We start from the raw sequence: 21763 nt of genomic DNA, 5'->3' as shown, positions 1-21763 counted from the left end.
TGAAATTGAAATAGAGTAGAAGGAACCAACAAAGTGGATTGTGAAAGGTAGGAGAGACACAGGAGAGGAGAATGTTTCAAAAAGGAGAATGGTCAGGTATATTGATTGCCACTGAAACGTTGAATGTTGGAAGAAATTTCCATTGAGTTTGGCAGCAGGAAGGTCATTAATAATCTTGATACCAGTGGTTTCGGGGGAAAGAGAAGCCAGATTGGATTGGGTTGAAAGTGAATGAGAGTTAAAATTGCTCATGGTGGACAATTCTTTCAGTAAATTTTCTTGACTAGGAAGGAGAATCACTAGATGGTAGATGAAAGGGATGCTGATTCGGTTAATTTCCCATTTTATACTGTGGAAAGGTAAGAATGGGGCCTGTTGTACCAGTGGAAAACCACAGAAGTTTAAGCACATTGACAGTGTAATGATGGACCATGGAGTCTATACTGGGTGGGGAAGAATATGGAAGAGGTTTTGAAAGAGTAAGAAAACAGGTCAGCCAATGGGAGTATTGATGGGTTCAAAGAACCTGGAGGGCAGTCCTCAGTGAGTTACAAGAACAGGAAGTAGAAATTGGAAGGTTGGATGCTTGCCTGAGGTATTGGACACGGTGTAGTTACCAGTGTAGACAAGCCTGTGCCTGTAATGTTAGGTGGGTGAGGCTGGGTAGAAGAACAGGTTAGAGGATTCAGGATGTTGGGTAGATTATCCACTTGGGTACTGAGGCCTCTAACAATGAAGACTAAGAGCTGGGTTGGGGAAGAAAACATGAAACAGAAACTAAAGTCTTCAGTGAGTAAAGGAGAAATCAGGGAGGAAGGCAGAAAGTCATACAGTCAGACCCTATGAGCTTCAGGGGAGCTCTGCTTTTTGAAGGAGGAAAAATAGAGAAATGATGTGAGAAAGTAATGGGGAGAAAGGAGGAAAGCTGAACCACTTACTGGGCCTTAGAAATGTAGTTGTCAGAGAGGAAGAAGGGAAAAGCCTCTATTCGGAAGAACTTTAGGGGCATAGGATCTTTGAGGGATGGCAAGTTTAAGGAAGTCCAGGAACTGGAGAGAATGTTCAAAGAAAATGTTGAGGATATAGGAGAGCCTGCTGACTCCCAAGAGTGTACAGGGTAAGGACTGGCAGGGGGAGTGATGGGTAAGGTTAGGGGTTGGTTTTCAAACTGAGCTGGTAAAGAATCCGCCTGCAATGCGGGAGACCTGGGCTTGATCCCTGGGTGGGGAAGGTGCCCTGGAGAAGGGAACAGCTACTCCCTCCAGTATTCTGGCCTGGGGAATTCCAGGGACTGTGTATAGTCCATGGGGTCGCAGAGAGTCGGACACAGCTGAGCGACCTTCACTTGGTTTCGCTTGACCATAACTAGAATTTTTAAGATGCGAGACAATGGGATAGGAAACAGTGCACATTCCATTTAGTAAGGCTGATTATTTCAGGTGATTTTTGTGATCTGTACACCCTTGTGTGTACTGAGTCATGATTTAAAGTATGTATTTCTACTCTTAGTTGAAGTCAAAAAAGTTTGAGGGCCACTGAACTACAGGGTGGGCATACAGAATGTTATAGAGATGAGTACTTCGTGATGACGTATGATCTGGGGGGCTTGGCTGTTGGGTTATTATGAAGATAGGACGTGGGGTGTGATGGGACTAATTTTGATAATTGCTAGAGCAGAGTACGCAAACATTCGGAATATAATTGTCCTGATTTTTTAGAAAGGAAGTGTGTACCTCTGCCAGATAACGATAATGAATGAACTTAGAAGCACTTTCTTAGGCAAATAGGACTTGTTTGGATCTCTGAGCCCCCGAAGAACTGACTTTATTCCTGCCTTAGTTCTCAGCACCCCTACATGCCTGATATGTTACAGGACTACTCGGCAGAGTATGGGCTCCTTGAAAAAGCACCTTTGCTCACCTTCCTGAGAGAACAGTCTTACAATTTGGGGCAGGCTGAATTCTCAGTAAAGTTTTTGGAATCCAAAGTTGATTAGCTCCATTTATCTCCTTATTGTCATTTAGTCTCTCAGTCGTGTCTGACTCTTTGCGACCTGATGAACTATAGCCCACCAGGCACTTCTGTCCATGGAATTTCCCAGGCAAAATACTGGAGTGGGCTGCCATTTCCTTCTCCAAGGGATCTTCCTGACCCAGGGAGCAAACCCACATCTCCTGCTTGGCAGGCAGATTCTTTACCACTGGGCCCATGGAAGCCCCTAGTTAGTATTATCTGGTTTATCACCTAGTTAATATTATTATTACAGATTAAATTGTGTAACTCAATCAAGTGATTACCTGTCTCATCACTATTACTTAATCTGTTGACACCCTATTAATTGACCTTGTAGTTTGCCCCAAGGTTTTAATCCATACCAGTCTCCTCTGTCTAGAACCACTGCTAAATTTTAGGTTATTTTAATATACAGATGAGAAGTTGTTACGGCAAGTTATACTGAGATGACTAAGTTTTCAGATCCATAGTGAACATTTTTCCTGAACCGTGGCTGTCTGAGAGCAGCATGGCATGCTTCTTGCCAACGTGCATGGATTGTTTCAATGCCTTAATCTCATCTTGGCAGTCTTCTAGGTTATAAATTCTTTGTACTCTTTATTTCCCATTATTTCATGTTATAACATCACTCTAATTGACTTTGCCAGAAATACCATCTGAGGATTATTTTCCCATGGGATACTTTTGTAGGGCTGGCTATGTATCTATAAGCATAACTTCATGTTATATAGTAATTAATGGAACAAGTCTGGGGGTTATTTTACATTAGTGATCTTGAGGTATATAGTAGAGATGATTATGTTTGATAATTTTGACATGGATGTTGTAGACCACATTGAATTAGTAGCTTCCACTTAACATAGCATGTACAAGTTTAAGACTGACAGTGAGACTATTTAGGAATAAGGGCTGCATAACTTAAGATCTTACATGTAACAGACCTTTTATGCATCATTTACTCCATAAAATTTTTTTTTTAGCACATTCTGTGTGCACAGACATTATTCCAGATTCTGGAAATACTGTGTTTGTGGAACTTATTATTCTAGTGTGTTGACTAACACAATTTAAATATTAAATGCTACACAGTTAATTAAAAATGGTTGAGATTGACTCTGTGGCTGTGTTAGGCCGAATGATCAGAAGGGATTGATTTTTGGCCAAGAACTGAATGAGAAGATTCAGTTCTACAAAAACCAGAGGGTGAAGTATTCTAAGCAGAGGGAATAGCCAGTGCAAAACCTTTAAGGCAGGATACGTTTAGCACGTGAGGACAGGTAGTAGGCTGGAGGTTAGTGAGTGGGAGAGAGGTACTAGGTGAGGCCAAGGAAGCAGACAGACCTAGTCACTGGACCTGGCAAACCAGGATGAGGAAGGGTATAGAATGCTCTTGTGGACTTTATGTAGGGGGCAATATGATTTTTTTTTTTTTTTTTGCTGCTGTGTGGAGAATGTACTATAGCGGTGCAGGAGTGGAAGTCAGGGGTCAGTTATAACAGGAGACTGTGGACCTAAGCTGGAATGATGGTGGCTTGGACAGTGCTCATTTGATGAATAATTAAAGAAGGAGTAAGATGTAGCAAGAGACACTATAACTAAAGTTGACCTTTGAACAACACGTTCGAACTGTAGGCATCCACGTATATGCAGATTTTTTTTCCATAGTAAATAACTGCAGTACCAGCGGTCAGCAGTTGGTTGAATCCATGGCTGCAAAACCACAGATCAAAGCTTTCTTTGTGTGAAGTGTTGACACTCCAAAGTCCCACGTTGTTCAAGGGCCATTCCAGAGAACTTCTAATTTTCTCATGTGCAGAAATCTTCAGCTGCAAAATGAAGATAACTAAGAAGTTATTAACAACTAACAGCGCTGTTCCATTTTTTGGCCGATTTGAGCTAGGTGTTTAGATATGGATGGGATAAAGATTTCTAGGAAGCAAACAGTGAACGGAAGAAATTTGGCCACGTTAGCAGACAGACTTGCTGATGAGAGTAGTCTGTTCAGTATGAGTAGGTTCAGCTTGTTAACAGTTAATTCCTCAGAGATATCAGAATGTACTAGACCTTCTGAGAGGTTCTGGGCTTGACCTTTGTGCTAATAATGAGAGTAGATGTAGAGACATAGTTGCCCGTGGTATGGTTCTGTCAACATTTATTTTGGATGTTGGAGTTTCTGTCTGTGGTTGTCAGTTTCACTTAAGTTTTATAGGTCCTGCAGAGTTCCCTGATGTTTAGACTCTCTCAGTGAGAGAATGAAGCCCTGCAGAAAATGATTTGTGTGACTGTTTTCATAATTCTAAGGTTGTGTACTCAGCTAGTGCCAGCCCAGATGTAAAGGAGATAATGAATTCCATGCAGAACAAGCCTTAGTTTGAGCAGAGCTGCTCTGTTTGAAACTCATTAGCCATCAGTCCTTTTATGACCTCATATTAACTAAAGTTCCAAGAAGGTACTTTTCAAACAAAATTCTTCAAAACTTGATTTCAGTGATGAATTTCAAACTGCTTCAATTAACTGTATCCTCTTTTAGTGAGCTCAAAGTAGAGTCCACTCGTTTTATTATCTTTTACATATTCAATATTCCATTGATCTCCTTAAAAAGGTATTATCTTATTTACGATATTACATGAAGTGGATTTTCATTACAAAATCATAAATCCCAGATACATATTTTCTTTACTTTTTGCAAAAACCTTTTTGCAAAGTTGCATGGCTTTGTCAATATACTAAAAACCACTGAATGTCAATATACTAAAACCGACTGAATTGTATAAAATGGTGGATTTTATGTTGAGTGAGTCATATAAAAAAACAGAAGGACTGTAAAGCACTTTATATTGTTGGCTTTTGACTTTTGTGGAAACGAATTGCCTACTGTGTATATCCGGGAGCAAATCCAAAATTAGGTTTTGAGGATAATCTTGGTTCCCCCTAAAGCTCAGGCTCCTCTTTGCGTTAACCAGGAGGTGACTTTCCTTATGGGGAAGCTTAATAAGTTAAGGGTTTAAATTTCAATAGCATGTTCAATAAGATGATAGTGCTGATAATAGAGATGCTGCTGCCGCTAAGTCGCTTCAGTCGTGTCCGACTCTGTGCGACCTCATAGATGGAAGCCTACCAGGCTCCCCCGTCCCTGGGATTCTCCAGGCAAGAAGACTGGAGTGGGTTGCCATTTCCTTCTCCAGTGCATGAAAGTGAAAAGTGGAAGTAAAGTTGCTCAGCCATGTCCGACTCTTCGTGACCTCATGGCCTGCAGCCTACCAGGCTCCTCTGTCCATGGGATGTTCCAGGCAAGAGTACTGGAGTGGGTTGCCATTGCCTTCTCCAGATAATAGAGATAGCTACTCTTTATTCAGAGTTTATGTGCCAACATGACTATAAGCTATACCACTGTTTTGTCTCCTCGCTGCCCTGTGAGTGTAAGCTCTGAACGCTTTTGGTAATTGTAAATGACTCCATACACAGCACACGGTCTGTACCTGGCAGATAGTAGGCATTCAATATTCGTTCAGTAACTGACTTAATGAAAGCTGCTTGAGCAGCAGCATCGCACATGCATTATCTTGTTTTGATTTTTGTGAGAATCTTAAGAATAGTTACTGTATTTACCTCGTTTACAGATGAGGAAAACGACTTTAGAAAAATAAAGTCTTTGCTTCTCAAATTGGGACATGAATATCTCTTGGGGTATGCAAAACCACAGAATTAAAATGATACCTGGAAGTGTCCTGTTTTCTTTCTTTTCTCCATTTTAAAAATTGAAGTAGGTGGGGTTTATCTATTTTCAAAAAAGTTTAGAGGGTAGCAGTGAAACAGTATTTGAACACTACAGCTTAGAGACACATGATTGGCATCACCGCTTTACTTTTCCTCTTCTCCAGCGTTGTGTGCTCGGAGAAGGCAGTGGCACCCACTCCAGTACTCTTGCCTGGACAGTCCCACGGATGGAGGAGCCTGGTGGGCTGCAGGCCATGGGGTCGCGAAGAGTCGGGCACTGCTGCGCGACTTCACTTTCACTTTCCACTTTCCTGCATTGGAGAAGGAAATGGCAACCCACTCCAGTCTTCTTGCCTGGAGAATCCCAGGGATGGGGGAGCCTGGTGGGCTGCCGTCTATGGGGTCGCACACAGTCGGACACGACTGAAGCAACTTAGCAGCAGCAGCGTTGTGTGCTTAGTTGCTCAGTTGTGTCTGACTCTGCGACCCCATGGGCTGTAGCTGCCAGGCTCCTCTGTCCACGGGGATTCTCCAGGCAAGAACACTGGAGTGGGTAGCCGTTCTCTTCTCCAGGGGATCTTCCCAACCCAGGGATTGAACCCATGTCTCCCACATTGCAGGCAGATTCTTTACCAGCTGAGCTACCACGGAAGCCCTTTCTAGGATTAACCACATTAAATCATTGAAAAGTTACACAATAATCAGGCCACACTAGTTTAGTCCTTTTCAGAGTCATCTTCAGTGAGTTGTCCTTTAAATATGTTCTTGGCTTTTATGGAAGATCACTAGAAAAAGAAAAACCATTTGAAATCTGTTTAATATCTGTTGTGATATTAAGTGTCTATGTTTTTTTTCTAGATTTAACACCAGCTTTTGTTTTCCTCTTTAATTGGTACACTTTCTCCTGAGTATGAAATCTATGTCATTGAATGTTTCTTTTTCTGCCCACACCCCTAGAAAGTTCAGATCCACATCAGATGGTGAAGGCTAGAATCAATTACTGTTAACCATTTCAAAAGGAAATTTGTTTCTCCTTGTCCTTGATTAAAATTAATTTTTATTGTATATTTGTTTTTTGAAGTTTTAAGAGCCATCTTAGATGTTTATTAGAAAAAGATAAAAGTTTAAAAAATTTGTAGAAATTTTTATATTTGTATTCATCCCGGGGGGATAGAATAAATTGTCAACAATTATTTGAGTTATTTGAAAACTTCCCATCTTAATATACACATTATTATAAAATACACTAAACTTTTATTTGAGGCTAGCCTGTATACTGAGAAGATATATCGAAGATTGGAAACTGTTAGAATGTGTGTTTCTGTCAGTTTAGTTTTATAATATAAGGAACTTTGTTTCACTTATTCCTATATTGAAAGGGAAGATTTCAAATACACAAATAGCTTTAATCTTGTCCAATTTGGAAAAAAGTACTTTAAAGACAGAAAACAGTAGCAGTCCCTTTTCTGATCTGTTTATACAGTAAAGTTAAAATTTTGCTGTGATTTTCCAGACAACTTTCTGTTTGGTAATTCACATTTGCATTTTTAGATTGTCATGTAGCAATACACAGATACATTAACCATGTTTTAATATTAAACTCACACATGCGCAAAAGTCTCAAAAAGAATGCTAAAATAACCACCACTATAATGACCATTAAGTATCCACCAGAGTTTATGTGGGTATATTTCCTAAAACTGTACAAATGTTAGATTTTTAATCTGGCAATATGATATTACAGAGAAATTGTTTTTCTGTTATTGTTCAGTGTGGTCATCTTCGTATATGCTTAATCCTTACTAGTCACTTGTGTTATTTCATTTTTTTCTTTTTCTTTTTTTCATTTCCCTTGGTGTATCAGTGTCTTTGTTACTGGTTTCTAAGAACTTATTTATGACTGAGGATGTCATACAGTACAAATGAAATACCGTATTTTATTGCCATCAGTCTATTACAATGTTTTGTAATTTGTTTTGTATTTTATATTAAAATATAATTATGTGTTAAAAAATGTTTGCTTTATAACTCCTAGGTTCATGGCAGATTGGTAGTTATTTAGAAAAACTCAAGACAGCTGGGTGTGAATTAACAGTGACTCTTTTGATAGTCCTCAGGAGAGAATGGCAATAAAATTTACTTTTTTTGTGACAGTTTCTGGGAAAACCATTTAGTCCAGCTTCTCAGGTTATTTTACATGATACTATTGTAGAATACAAAATTAATTAGTAAAAAATTCTTTCTTCAGAGCTTTCAGGCTAGTTTAAAAGAGGAAAAATAATAAAATATAAATAAGGTCAACAGAAGAGCAGTGTTGCACACTCTTGAAAAATCTCATTCCGTTCCACTGGGCAATAAACTGTCATTGTCAGACAATGAAATTTTTTAACCAATAGATCAATTTTTTATTATATCACAAACATAATGGAAAAAAAAATTTAGTCTTATCATTGTAGCACCAGTAGTTTTACGTTACATGCTTCCTTCCAGTCTGTGTGGATTCAGGGTTTTATAGTTTTTTTCCTTTTATAGTTTTGAGTAGTTCAAGCTAGTCTCTGTGTCCTCCAGTCATTCTTTGTAACAGAATCTTACAGACTCGACTGTGTTTGTTCATACGAATAGTTGCTCTGTATTTGTCTACTGATCCCATCTTTGTTCTAATACCAGCAGAGTATATTATTCTTTGTTAAAGTACAGAAACGTTAAAAACCAAGCAAGGTAGTGTTTTGTGGTAGATACCGCTTATAACAAATTAGTGGCAGGAAGAGTTTTTTGTAAGCCATTATGTGTTAAGCGTCTTTTGGACTGAATACTGACTGATACAGGTTGGTTGGCTTCACTTAGGGTCTTAGAATGCTCTTGATGTCATAAATCAGAGGGATCCAAACCTTCTGCACAGAATTACCAGGAGAGTTTTAAAAATACACATTCCTGGGCCTTACACTCTTTAGAGATGGAATCCTAAGTGGGTATTTTGCAGCCTGTTGGCCAAGTTTCCATAGCTCTAAATCAAGATTTTTTTTTTTTTTTAAACCATAAAGATAAGAAAATTAAATGCCTGGGAAGTGGTATTGTTAGAGTGTTTTAAAATGAATATGCCTCTTAAAGGTAAGCACGAATGTCAGAATAAAAGTGAATGAGAGAAATGACCAGCATGCCCACTGTGGACAGAAGAGCAGTGTGCATGGGGTGGGATAGGGTAGGGGAGTGGAAACTCACTGAATAGGGCACCCAGATAATATAACTGTGATAACGGTCGGATTAATTTCTGACGTTCTTTAAGCAGAGGTCACAAACTCAATACCTGTAGGGCTCAGACAGATATCACAAATGTGAGCTGAGGCCTTTTGCAAAACGGCAACCCTGACATCTCTAGTGGCCGCCATTACTAATGAGTCATGGCCTGTTTTCGCCAAATCAGTCCATTTCTAGATCTTGGAGTTTTTAAGAGAAGCTAGAATTCTCGATTTTATGCGAATTTTATTTGTAGCTCTTAGCTTCATTGACTCGAGACCAAAAACTGGAGCAGAACACATCTGTGGGTTAAACCTGGTCTCCATGCCGCCAACTTGCAGTCTTTGTTTTAGAGCAGTGGTGCCCAAGTGTGCGTCCCTCAGTCAGAATGCAAATTCCCAGGCCCGACCTCAGACCTCCTGAATCATCATTTCTAGGAGGGAGACCCAGTAATCTGTGTTTTCATAAGCCCCCTGGGTAACTCTGAGGCATGCTCAAGTTTGAGAAACACTATTTTGGAGTCTGGAAGTTGATACAATTTTTATTTGGAGATAGTTAATTAAAGCTCATTGACATCCTGGAGATGATTTATCAAGTACACTTCTATACTAAAAATATGTAATATATGTTATTTTCGGATATATTTGACCCTTTCTATCTTTTTGCCCAAATCAGAAGGATGTTGTTTAGTCACTAAGTCACTCTCTGTGACCGTATGGATTATAGGCCACCAGACTCCTCTGTCCGTGGGACTTCCCAGGCAAGAATACCGGAGTCGGTTGCTATTCCTTCTCCAGGGGATCTTCCTGACCCAGGGATTGGACTCGTGTTTCCTGCACTGCAGGCGTGTTCTTTACCGCTGGGCCACCAGGGAAGCCCAAATGAGTCAAATCCCGTATTGTTCCTGTTCTTCACCCCCACCCTTCCCACCTTACGTTACAGTGCTTCCTGTGAATTTAATAGCAGTTCTGTGCCACATTTTCATTTCATTAAGAAATAAAAATCTTACGTCCTCCTTTTTTTTTTACTGGTTGATTAAAAGTCTGTAAGTATGTGGCTTGCTTTTCTGAAACTTGAATTTTAAGTTTCTTTTTAAAAAGTGTGTTACAAAATTAAAGATAATATTTTATTACATTTTCCTAAATTGAGCTTTGTTTGTGGGAATTACAGCTTTCTAATTACCTTTTTAAAAATATATATATATAAAAAAGGGAAGGTTAACCTTTGTGGTTTTATGTACGCCTGGACCCCTAACACTTGAGATGATTTATATTTTAATAGCCAAGTATGCCATTATTTTCCTCCATTCTCACAATATAGAAATGATTGCTTTCCTGGTTATTGACTTGAAAGCCCTCCTTCCTCTTGTATGCTGCTGCTGCTAAGTCACTTCAGTCGTGTCAGATTCTGTGCGACCCCATAGATGGCAGCCCATCAGGCTCCCCAGTGCCTGAGATTCTCCAGGCAAGAACGCTGGAGTGGGTTGCCATTTCCTTCTCCCATGCATGAAAGTGAAAAGTGAAAGTGAAGTTGCTCAGTTGTGCCAGACTCTTAGCGACCCCATGGACTGCAGCCCACCAGGCTCCTCTGTCCATGGGATTTTCCAGGCAAGATTACTGGATAACCCACCCATAAATATATATTTGTTTGCTTAAAAGTTGTTAGTATCTTGTTAATCAAATCAATTATGAATTTTATATAGAGAATTTTTTGACATTTTAAAGAACACGACACTTTTTATTATGAAACTTTACATAAGTCTTACATAATAAAGTGTTTAAAATGTACTTCAGAGTATTTAAAATGCTGAGATTGGGAAGTTGGCAATAATCCAAGTTAAAGTAATAAATATTGAATTAATAAGTAATTATATTTTTATATAATATTTATTAATTAAAACACTTATATCCACAGGGTAAACCAGACTTGAATACAACATTGCCAATTAGACAAACAGCATCTATTTTCAAGCAACCAGTAACCAAAGTCACAAATCATCCTAGTAATAAAGTGAAATCCGACCCACAGAGAATGAATGAACAGCCACGTCAGGTAAGGATCTAGTTGGTTCTCCAGTTTTATTTTTCAGAAAATCCTGGTATCTTGACCAGTCATAGTGCAACTTAACTCTGGCTAAAATGGAATATATTTGGAAAGAAAATTGTTTTATGTCCTAGGCTATTACATGAATGCTGGAGAATAGCTTAAGACAATATTTAGATAAAATGTTTTAAGAAAAAATTAATTAAAAAAATAAAAAATTAATTTCACGGACTACCTTTTTATGCTTTTGTGTGACTGTACCTCAGACTTGGTTCTGCTCGTCTTAGCTTTTTTTTAAAGATTATCTTTCCAGGGAGAATATTTCCGAAGGGGAAGAAGCATGCAGTTTGTGTTGCTAAGTTTAAAAATATTTTCTATTATTCGAAAATGACATTTTGTTCTGATTTCTTATTACACGAAAGCAGTCCCTCCCCTTTGGAAAAACAGAAGTAAATAAACTTTGTCAATAGGGTATATTGTCCTGTGACTTCCATTTTTGTATAAATGGCATTTATTTTGCTCTTTCTTTATTGCTTCAAGCTGTATTCCACCAGAATCTTTTCTCAGAAAATAAGTATTATCTGAAAGGCCTCCCTGCCGCTTAATAATGCCACACAGCCCGGGGAGGGAGACTTGGCAAAATACTTGAACTCTCCAAATAATCTTGCGCACTCACTCCCTAATTGTGGTAAAAAAGGTTCAGGTGCTTGGTGAAATTTTAGTAGCAATTGGGGTGAGGGAGTGGAGGGAGAAACCTCGGTGCATTTTTTTCTCTCCTTTCTCTTCCTCCTCCCACTTAAGGATTAGAAACGCTGATTTACCTACGACCATTATCTTTGACTCTTGTGTCCCCTTTGGATGTCTCACTCCACCTTTTCATTTGAATTTTGTTTTTCACTAGTCCCTCAAGTGTCTCATCCGCAGACTTCATAAAGGACTGGGCCAAAACTTTCAGACAGTTGCTCTAGAAGAAGCTGCCTAAAGAAATGCAGTTCCCACATCCTCTGTAGTGTTTTTTCCTCTTCAGGTGAGCCAGGAAAACAGAAGATATTTGGAGCCACATTGGATCAGCATCTTGCTATAGATGTCTCAAGATTTGAAGTTCTAGACTTGCTTTACTGTTGGTCCCCAAGAGATTCAACAGGGGCCATGTAAGTGTATCACATCCAACATAAAGATGCGTACCTGCATGTGCCTTGAGGCTCCTGTCACCACTCAGGTTTCCGTGGGCCATCCAGCTTCCTGTGCCAGGCTTTCCCTTCTGTTTCACTCCCGCACCCACCGATAGTCACCCAGCCGCCGGCAGTTTAGATACTCGTCCCAGCAGGGAAGCAGTGCGGCCACTGTGAGCCTTGCCCACCTCGACAAAGCCGTTGCCTGGTTGTGTTCTTTCTTAGATACTGTCTAAAGTCTTGAACATCCTGTCCTTCGGCTTTTTGGTGATTTAAAAATTGTTTCTTTGTAAAGATTTTTTTTGTTAATTGAAAATTCCGCAAGTATGTAATTGGGTAAGACAGTTTGCTTCAAAAAGCCACAAAAATAAAGAAAGTGGAATAATGCGTCATGTTAGTTCCATATCGAAAATTTGAGTTGTCTCATTGAGAACAGATAGCATTTAGTAAATTTTATCCCCCTTTGCCCTTGTCAAATCATTCTCTGTAGTCTCTGAACAAATATTTTGGTTAAGGACAAACCAAATAGCAAATTATGGCCATTTTAACAGGAATTTGTTTTCTGCACCTAAGTTCAGTCACAGATTTTAAAAACTGTACTTATTATAATTCACTGGGTGTTTATCTGGTTATAGAGGTATTGGCAACCTAGATGTTTACAGCTGAAGTAACCAGATTAGTTGCTCCTTACTCTTTGGTACATTGAGGAGTTTTTAAGTTTCCCTTCTTTAATTAAGGTTTATAAGATTATTCTCAAGTGAAAAGATCTGTCAAAAAATCAAATTCACCCCCTAGTCCCCATACAAAAAACACTTATATCATTTTTAACGCAGATTTTTTGAGGGTTTTATCTTCATTTTAGAGCTTTCATAGACAGAAAGTGTTACAGATTATTTAGGTTACTTTTTCAAATACTTGGACTGTTTTCCACATTATCCTCTGTCATTTGACAGTTTTTGCTGGATGTTTTTGATTATACTGAGACATTAGTTGTCTCTCCCCCTTTATCTTGAACATAAGAACTGAGGTCATATTTGACTGCTTTCCCCCTAGTAGGATTTCAAAATATAAGACTGTGCCTTGAGTAAAAGTAGGAAAATGGTAAAGAGGCAACTTTGGTGTTAATGTTTTCAAAATCATGATCTTGTCATCCTGACTGTTTAGATTTGGGTCTTTTGGTAAAGGAAGATGCTGATTTTAATTATATTTTGACATTAATATAGCAAATGGCTGCTAATGAGCTATTATTGTTGAGGAGATAGGCAAAAAAATACATAGGCAAAAATTCTTCCGGTTTTGCTACCTTTTACATAGCTTCATTGAGCTAGATTAGTAATATGAATTGCCGGATATTTCATTTGGAGGAGATAGTCTGATCATAGAGTAAATAAATTAGCCAGTGAGGTGTCTGTTTTTTGAGGTTCCTGCATATATCAGTGTTTTTTATCTTAGCTGTAGATATCTATTTATTTGGCTGTGCCAGGTCTTAGCTGTGGCATGAGGGATGTAGTTCCCTGACCAGGGATCACCCCTGGGCCCGTTGCATTCGGAGCACAGTTAGCCACTGGACCGCCAGAGGAGCCTCTACCGTAACTGTACCACATTCTTTTAGGATATTTAAGCTAGTGGTTTTGTAATTCCTTTTGGAGTCTTGAATTTTGAGACCTAGAATTAGGATTTGATTTTTGGATCTTTTGCCTTGAATCAGTTTGAAATGTTTAGTCTACATGTGAAGCAGTCATAGAAATTAATAATTCCTGTTTTTTATAACAAAACTCCTATGCCTGAGTCTATCTATATGGCAGTCTATTTTGAATTCTTTAAAATATATGAATTATGAATTTCTAATATATTAACTCCTTGAAAATGCCTTAATTTAAAAAGTGCAAATTAGGGTACAACAGTAATGTGTTAAACAGAATTCAGCAGTGATTTCTGCCTGTAATTAATTATAAAGTAAGGATGCCTTTTGTAAAACCTGGTTATGATAGTGTAAGTAGCTAGCCAGCTTTGTATATACTATAAACATATCTAGCACATGCTTGTCTTTTTATTAGATTAAAAAGAAATCTGGGGTGGGGATGGAGGGAACTCTACCAACTGTAAGACTTGTTATTCCAAACAGTAAGATCATTGAACTATCCTTATCTGGCCAGATATGTAAATCACATCCTAAATTCTTTTTAATCCGATTGAATTGTGATTTTGCTGTTACGGGTGTCTTTCCTAGCATCCTTTCAGTGTGTGAAGATCTCACATGTCTGTTTCTTTATTTCTTTAATGCTGTCATCTTTAACACTTTCAGTGTGTGAAGATCTCACATGTCTGTTTCCTTATTTCTTTAATGCTATCATCTTTAACATCTGGTCTCTTGCTTTTTCTCTTTTTTTAATCCACCAATCAAAGAAATTTCATCTTTGAGCTTCATCTTTTACTTCTTCCTTTTAATTAAACTTGCTGGGCTTTAGGTGTTTCTGATAGTCTTTGAATATAAATTACATTTCTTACAGAATATTAATTTTTTTTTTACCCAAAAGTAAGTATTTAAATCACTGAAGAAGTGGGCTTAAATCTCCCACCTGACCCTAGATTTTTTTCTTTTTATTTTGTTAACTAATTCTTTGTTCAAAGGATATGAAACTTTCCTTTCCTCCCTTCCAGAAATGTCTTTTTAAAAATGTTTTCTTCCCCAGCTTTATTGAGGTATAGTTGATATGTAACATCATGTAAGTTTAAGGTGTACAATAGGATGATTTGATATATGTATACACTGCAAAGTGATAATCACAAAAAAAGTTAGTTAATACATCTATCTCCTGATATAATTACCATTTTTTTTTGTTGTGGTCGTGATAGTGAGAACATTTAAGATCTCTCCTAGCAACTTCCAGGTGTACAGTACAGTCTTGTTAGCCATAGTCACCAGACTGTACATTAGATCCCCCCGATTATTCCTCTTTTAACTGGACGTTTGTACCCTCTGACCAGCATCTCCCCATTCGCTACCCTTCTTCAGCCCCTGGGAACCCACTATTCTTCTCTGTATTTCTGTGAGTTTGAGTTTTTGAGATTCCACATATAAATGAGATTCTCCTTTTGCCTTATTTCGCTTAGCATTTGATCTCAAGGTTCGTCTACATTATCACAAATGGCAAGATTTCCTTCTTTTATGGATGATAGTATTTCAGCGTGGGTCTATATACACAGCATTCATATGTCCATTGATGGACATTTAGTTTGTTTCCATATCTTGGCTACTGTGAATAAAGTTGCAGTGAATACGGGGGGTACAGTAGGTCTCTGAGGTGTTGATATCATTTTCTTTGGATACTTACCTGGAGGTGGGATTGCTGGATTGTACGGTGGTTCAGTGTTTGATTTCTTGAGGAATCTTCATGATGTTTTCCATCGTGGCTGCACCAGTTTACCTTCTCACCAGCACTGCCTGAGGGTTCCCTTTCCTCTTCATCCTTGTCAGCACTTAGAGCTCATCTTTCCGATAATAATCAAAGGGGGACTGTTTTTAAATGTTAGAAGAAACTTTCTAGATGAAAGGTAAATTTTAAAGCCATGCACTTTGAAAGACATTCTATGTAAAAATTCATAAGATACTTTAGTATTCATTTATTTTGACCCTGAGAATTTCTCCAGTTCAGTTCAGTTCAGTTGCTCAGTTGTGTCCGACTCTTTGCGACCCCATGAATCACAGCACGCCAGGCCTCCCTGTCTATCACCAAATCCCAGAGTTCACTCAGACTCACGTCCATCGAGTCAGTGATGCCATCCAGCCATCTCATCCTGGGTCGTCCCCTTCTCCTCCTGCCCCCAGTCCCTCCCAGCATCAGAGTCTTTTCCAGTGAGTCAACTCTTCGCATGAGGTGACCAAAGTACTGGAGTTTCAGCTTTAGCATCATTCCTTCCAAAGAAATCCCAGGGCTCATCTCCTTCAGAATGGACTGGTTGGATCTCCTTGCAGTCCAAGGGACTCTCAAGAGTCTTCTCCAACCAACACCACAGTTCAAAAGCATCAATTCTTCGGCGCTCAGCCTTCTTCACAGCCCAACTCTCACATCTGTACATGACCACAGGAAAAACCATAGCCTTGACTAGCCGGACCTTAGTTCAGTCTTGCCAAAAAGAAGTTCAGTGCTCTGCAGAATGTCTGCTCCTCCTTCATGGTCTTTTTTTTCCCTCTCTGAAAATGTTTAGTAGGTGTGTGATTTAAAAAAAATTCACTGGCATGTGTTTGTAGGCCTTTTTTAATTCACTGAGTAGTTAATAGGCGATAGAGGGAAATGTTTATCCTTTGCATGGAAAATGTTTTTGTCATTTTTTCCTCTCTTCTGCTGAATCCCTTAACTTTTCATTCTCTCTTTGTGTAAGTTGTATATTAGCCTTCTTAGAATTTTCCTACTTCTACTTTTGTATTTTCTCTCTTATTATGATTGTTGTTTTACTTTCCAGGATGTTTTCTTGATTTTAACTTTTTATCTTTTTTTGTGTGTGTGTGATGTTGTTTTTAATTTCCAGCAGCAGGTTTGTACATGGAGTTTTGCTATTCTTATTTCATAGCTACAACCTCTACTCTTAGCTCTCGGAATCTATTAATTATGAGGATATTTTTTGTTTGGTATTTGGTTTTTCTCTGCTTCCTGCATTGACTGTTCTGTTATTGTTGTTAATTTCAGTTTCTGTCTGTCTTGTTGACTGTTACGGATATTGCTTCAGTGAATATTCTAGTACGTGTTTTTGATTTGGGGTTTACACCAGAGTAGAGGTTTTGGGTCATAAGAGTATGCATACGTTCAGCTTTATTAAATGCTACCATCTAGTTTTCCAAAGTGGTTATACAGAGTTCCCCTTCTACCAGCAGTGTGCAGTCGCTTCAAATTCTTGTTAACACTTGATATGGTCAATCTTTAAATTTTGAACATTCTGATATGTGTTTAGGGATACTTTTAGTTTTTACTTGCATTTCCTTGATATTTAATGATATTGTACACTCTTTGTATGTCTGTTGACTGCATAGATATCCTTTCTTTTGAAGCTTTTACTCACGTCTTTCATGCATTGTTGTGTTAACGGTGTCTTTCTTTTCTTCATTGACTTGTGGGAGTTCTTTGCGTATTCTGAGTATCAGTACCTTGTCAGATCTGTCACACATATCTTCTTCCAGTTTTCGGCTTAACCTTTTCCATTTCCCTAGTAGTGTTTTCTTGGTAAATGTAAGTTCATAATTTTAAGAGACTTGGGAGGTGGAGTAGAGACTGGGTGAGTATGGCAGTGGGGGCTTCTGAGGTGCTGGTGATACTCTGTTTCTTGATCTGTGTGGTAGTTACATGAGTATGTTTACTCTGTGAAACTTCAGTGAACTGTAGACTTTTTTTTTTTTTTTTATATTTTTCTGTATGTAATACTTCAAGTTATAAGAAGTGAAGGACATACTTCATCAGTCTCTTCCTTTTATTTCTGTGACATGTTGAAGAAAGTTTTGCTTACTTAAGGTTGTCAACATATCCCTCATACCACCTTCTGAAAGCTTTGTTTTACTTTTCCATTTGGGTCTTTAATCCATCTGGAATTGACTTTTGTATATGATGCAAGGTGGACTGACTTTTCTCCTGAATGGATATCCAATTGACTTAGCACCATTTACTGAAAGACGATTCTTTTCCCATTGCGTTGTGTTGTCACCTCTGTGATATGAAATGTATAAGTGAAAGTCTTGTGAAAATCTGTTTCTGGTCCATGCTGTTCCTTTGGTCTGTTTGTGCATGTGAATTTGTTTCTGCACTCTGTTCTGTGTCATTGGCCTGTTTGTTTTGTTGAACTTGATATCTAGTAGTGTAAGTTTTCTAGCTTCGTTATTCTTCATTTGAGATTATCTTGGTTAGTCTTGGCTATTGTCATTTCCACATACATTTTAGACTCAGCTTATCTGCTGCCGCTGCTAAGTCAATTCAGTCGTGGCCGACTCTGTGCGACCCCATAGACGGCAGCCCACCAGGCTCCCCCATCCCTGGGATTCTCCAGGCAAGAACACTGGAGTGGGTTGCCATTTCCTTCAGTGCAAGAACGTGAAAAGTGAAAGTGAAGCCGCTCAGTCGTGTCTGACTCTTCGCAACCCCATGGGCTGCAGCCTACCAGGCTCCTCCGTCCATGGGATTTTCCAGGCAAGAGTACTGGCGTGGGGTGCCATTGCCTTCTCCGTCAGCTTGTCTAGTCTTCTTTAAAACCTGCCAGGATTTAAATCTATAGACCAAATTGGGGGCGAATTAGCGTTTTTGCAATACTAAGTCTTATAGTTAACTAACCTCATATGTCCCACCATTAACATTTTGTAGTTTTCAGTCTAGAGATCTGTTACGTCTTTCATTTGTTGATATTGTTGTTTTTTGATGCTATTCTGATTACATTAAAATTTTTTCTAGTTGTCTGTTGTTAATATGTAGAAATAAGCTGAATTTTATATACTATGTGTTCAGTTATCTTCCTAAATTAACTTATTAAATAATCAGTGAGTCTCTCCAACCTTATTCATGAACAAGCAAGCATATCATCTACAAACAAGAGTTTTACTTCTTCCTTGCCAGTTGTTAAACATTAAATGTTTTTTTCCTTGTCTCTTTTCACTGGCTTCAGATGCCAGTATAATCTTGAATAAAAGTGATAGCAGATATCCTCATTGGTTATTGTAATACCAGGGGATATTTTGAATGACTTTCCATTAAATATGATGCTTGTTATAGGTTTTTGTTTTTGTTTTGGTAAATATCCTCAAATTAAGAAAATTCACTTTAGTTTACTAAGAATATTTTTCATGAATGTGTATTGAATTTTATCAAATTATTTTCTCTAACTAAATGATAAAATGTCCTTTATTCTGTTAACGTAGTGAATTACAGTGATTGGTTGATGTGAGAAATTGCAGTGCTTGATTTTTTGATTGGAGAACATACCTTGAATTCCTGGATTAGTAAGCTCAGTGTAGTCATGATGTGTTATCACTGTTTAGATTTACTGTTATTTTGTTTAGGATTTTTTGCATTTATATTCACAAGAAAGATTGACTTGCATTTTTCCTTTCTCATAATTTTTTCTCAAGGTTTTATTGGCCTTGTAGAGTAATCTGGGAGGTGACCTCTCTGAATATTCTCTGGAAGAGTTTGTGTAAGATTGCTACTTTTCTTTAAATGTTTGGAAGACTTATTTGTGAAGTCATCTCAGCCTAATTTGTTGTTGTTTTTAAATGGGAAGGCTTGAAGTTTTAGATTCAGTATATTTAATCAGTACATGGATGAATATTCATAGTTTCTATTTCTTATAACAGTTTTGAGAATGTGTTTTTCTAGGAACTTGTGCATTCCATAATTTTCAAATTAATGGTATACGTTGTTCACCATTATTCAAAATATTCAAATAGTGTTATATTTTCTAGTAATGTTTTTCAGTTTTGTAGTATCTGTTGTATTATCTTTTCTCTGATGTTGGTAGTCTCTAGATGAAAGGTGGGATGAAGTATTGGGGGGAGCTTTCTTAACAAGTTTTGAAGTCGGTCTATACATGCGCATTTCCCCATGGAAAGCCAAATTAACTTATTAAGATAATATTTATTTTATAGAAGCTAGTTAGTTACACAATAAGTTAAGCTTCGTCTTATTTCCCACTTAAGTAATTTTCTAGTAATGTTGAGACTTTTGTTTTCTCATTCTATATTTGCTTGCTTTTTCTTTACTCTTCATTGTCATTGGCAGTTTTCTGAGTCCCTTTATCTTTAGAGATTTTTTTTTTGCATAAAACATGCAGTTGATTTTTTTTCTATCTGACTTGATGGTCTTTTCTTCTTTTATAGCTGAGTTGATCATTACAGTTATTTATTTTATAGATATGTTTGGTCTTGATTCTATTGTTCTATTTATATACTGTTCTTCTATATTTTTTGTCATTTTCTGGTATCAGTATTTTTGTTTTCAGGTCTGAGCTTTCCATTTAAATTCTTACTTCTGATAATTTTGAGGATTGGTAACCTGATTTTAGTTCTAGTGGTTGCTCAATGTCATGCTTTAAATAATATGTATATATTTTTATTTATTGATTTATTGATATTAAAAAGGAAATAGAATCTATTAATGCCCCTGTATAAAATGAAGAATTAATTTATACTATTGAAATTAGTTTCAGGAAAGCTCTTCTGAAGGGCATCTTTTCTGATAAACAGCTAATGATAGCTCCTTATCTATCAGGGACCGAAGTTCTTGCTGTTGAATGGGGTTTTGCCATCATTAATTCATCTGTTCAGCAGCATGTATTGTTGCATCTCTTATGATGCTGTGTGTGTGAGTGCTCTGTCGTGCAGTTGTGTCCCACTCTTTGCAACCCCGTGGACTGTAGTCCACCAGACTCCTCTGTCCATAGACTTTTCCAGGCAAGAATACTGGCGCGGGTTACCGTTTGCTCCTCCAGGGGACAGGGCTCAAACCTGTGTCTCTTGCATCTCTGGCATTGGCAGACAGATACAAACATATAATTCAGTCATGCATCCGGTCCTTATTAAACTTCTGATCTAAGAAGGAAAACAAACACTGAGCAGATAATCTTAGCTGTGTGGAAATGTGACACAGAAGAAATAAAGGAGCATACCTGTGTCCTCACATGGACGCTTGCGTATTAATAAGATTATTGTTACAACTTTTCCTGCGGGAGTGCCACATGAAAAGCGTAGGGGCCTTACGAACGAGTCTTCTGATTCCATGGTTGTCTTAGCATAGTAGTCCCCTTTCAGGTATATTACCGCCCACTTTGTGTAAGTTGTGTTCATGACAAAGTTCAGGCGAGCAGCTGCAGCAGACAGCTACTGTACCTCCATCCCCTTCAACTCCAGTTCTTGCCTTTTGTTTCCTCCTTCCATCTTCTCTTAGCCCAAATTGTTATCTTTTGCCTTAGCAAGAGATCTCACTACAGTTTGCACAGCCACATGAATCAAGCTTTTCCTTGATTTATGTAATAATTTTCTTGTCATTATCCAGCCTTTTCTTCCTAGGTCACTCCCCCAAAATAAGAGGGTAGCTCATGTTTGCCTTTTGATGTTTGCAAGCCATGGTATTTAAGTTAAGCTGTTTTTGCTGACCCAAACTAGATGACTCGAATATCATATGGGGTTGGTTTGAAATACAGCGGTTTATAAACTGGACAGCAGATTCCTTCTGGGCAGGAGGCATCATTTGTGCAGCTCTAACCCCATGTCTTACATATTTAGCTTCTCATGAGTCACTGAATATAAAGTGAGCATTTTTGGGGTTTTGCTTTAGTCCGCAAATACATGACAAGATCCTTTGTTCTTTGATCAGATTTAGCAAGAGCCTTAGAAAAGTGAATAAGATATTCATTGAAATTATGAAATCCTAACATGAGAAAATACTCTGGGCAATTCAATAAAATGCTTATGTTTTCAAAGAACTTCTTCCCTTTTTATCAGTGTTTATCTTCTGAGGTATATAAGGCAGTTATTAGTATTTCTATTTTACTAGTGAAAATACAGTCAAAGGGGATTAAGTGACTTCCTAAGACAGCACATCCACATGATG

At 38.0% G+C, this 21763-nt stretch overlaps 1 protein-coding gene across 1 annotated transcript in view; it reads left to right on the top strand.

The window, feature by feature from the left end:
- MBD2 (methyl-CpG binding domain protein 2) overlaps positions 1-21763 on the top strand; it is a 67596-nt gene that overhangs the window by 24765 nt on the left and 21068 nt on the right. Inside the window, exon 3 of the mRNA XM_069569224.1 lies at positions 10879-11016. Within this exon, the coding sequence (XP_069425325.1) occupies positions 10879-11016 (138 nt within the window). The remainder of the gene's footprint in view (positions 1-10878; positions 11017-21763) is intronic.

This window comes from Ovis canadensis, chromosome 23, assembly GCF_042477335.2.
Source record: "Ovis canadensis isolate MfBH-ARS-UI-01 breed Bighorn chromosome 23, ARS-UI_OviCan_v2, whole genome shotgun sequence".
Taxonomy (NCBI): domain Eukaryota; kingdom Metazoa; phylum Chordata; class Mammalia; order Artiodactyla; family Bovidae; genus Ovis; species Ovis canadensis.
This window is presented reverse-complemented; position numbering and strand designations above follow the sequence as displayed.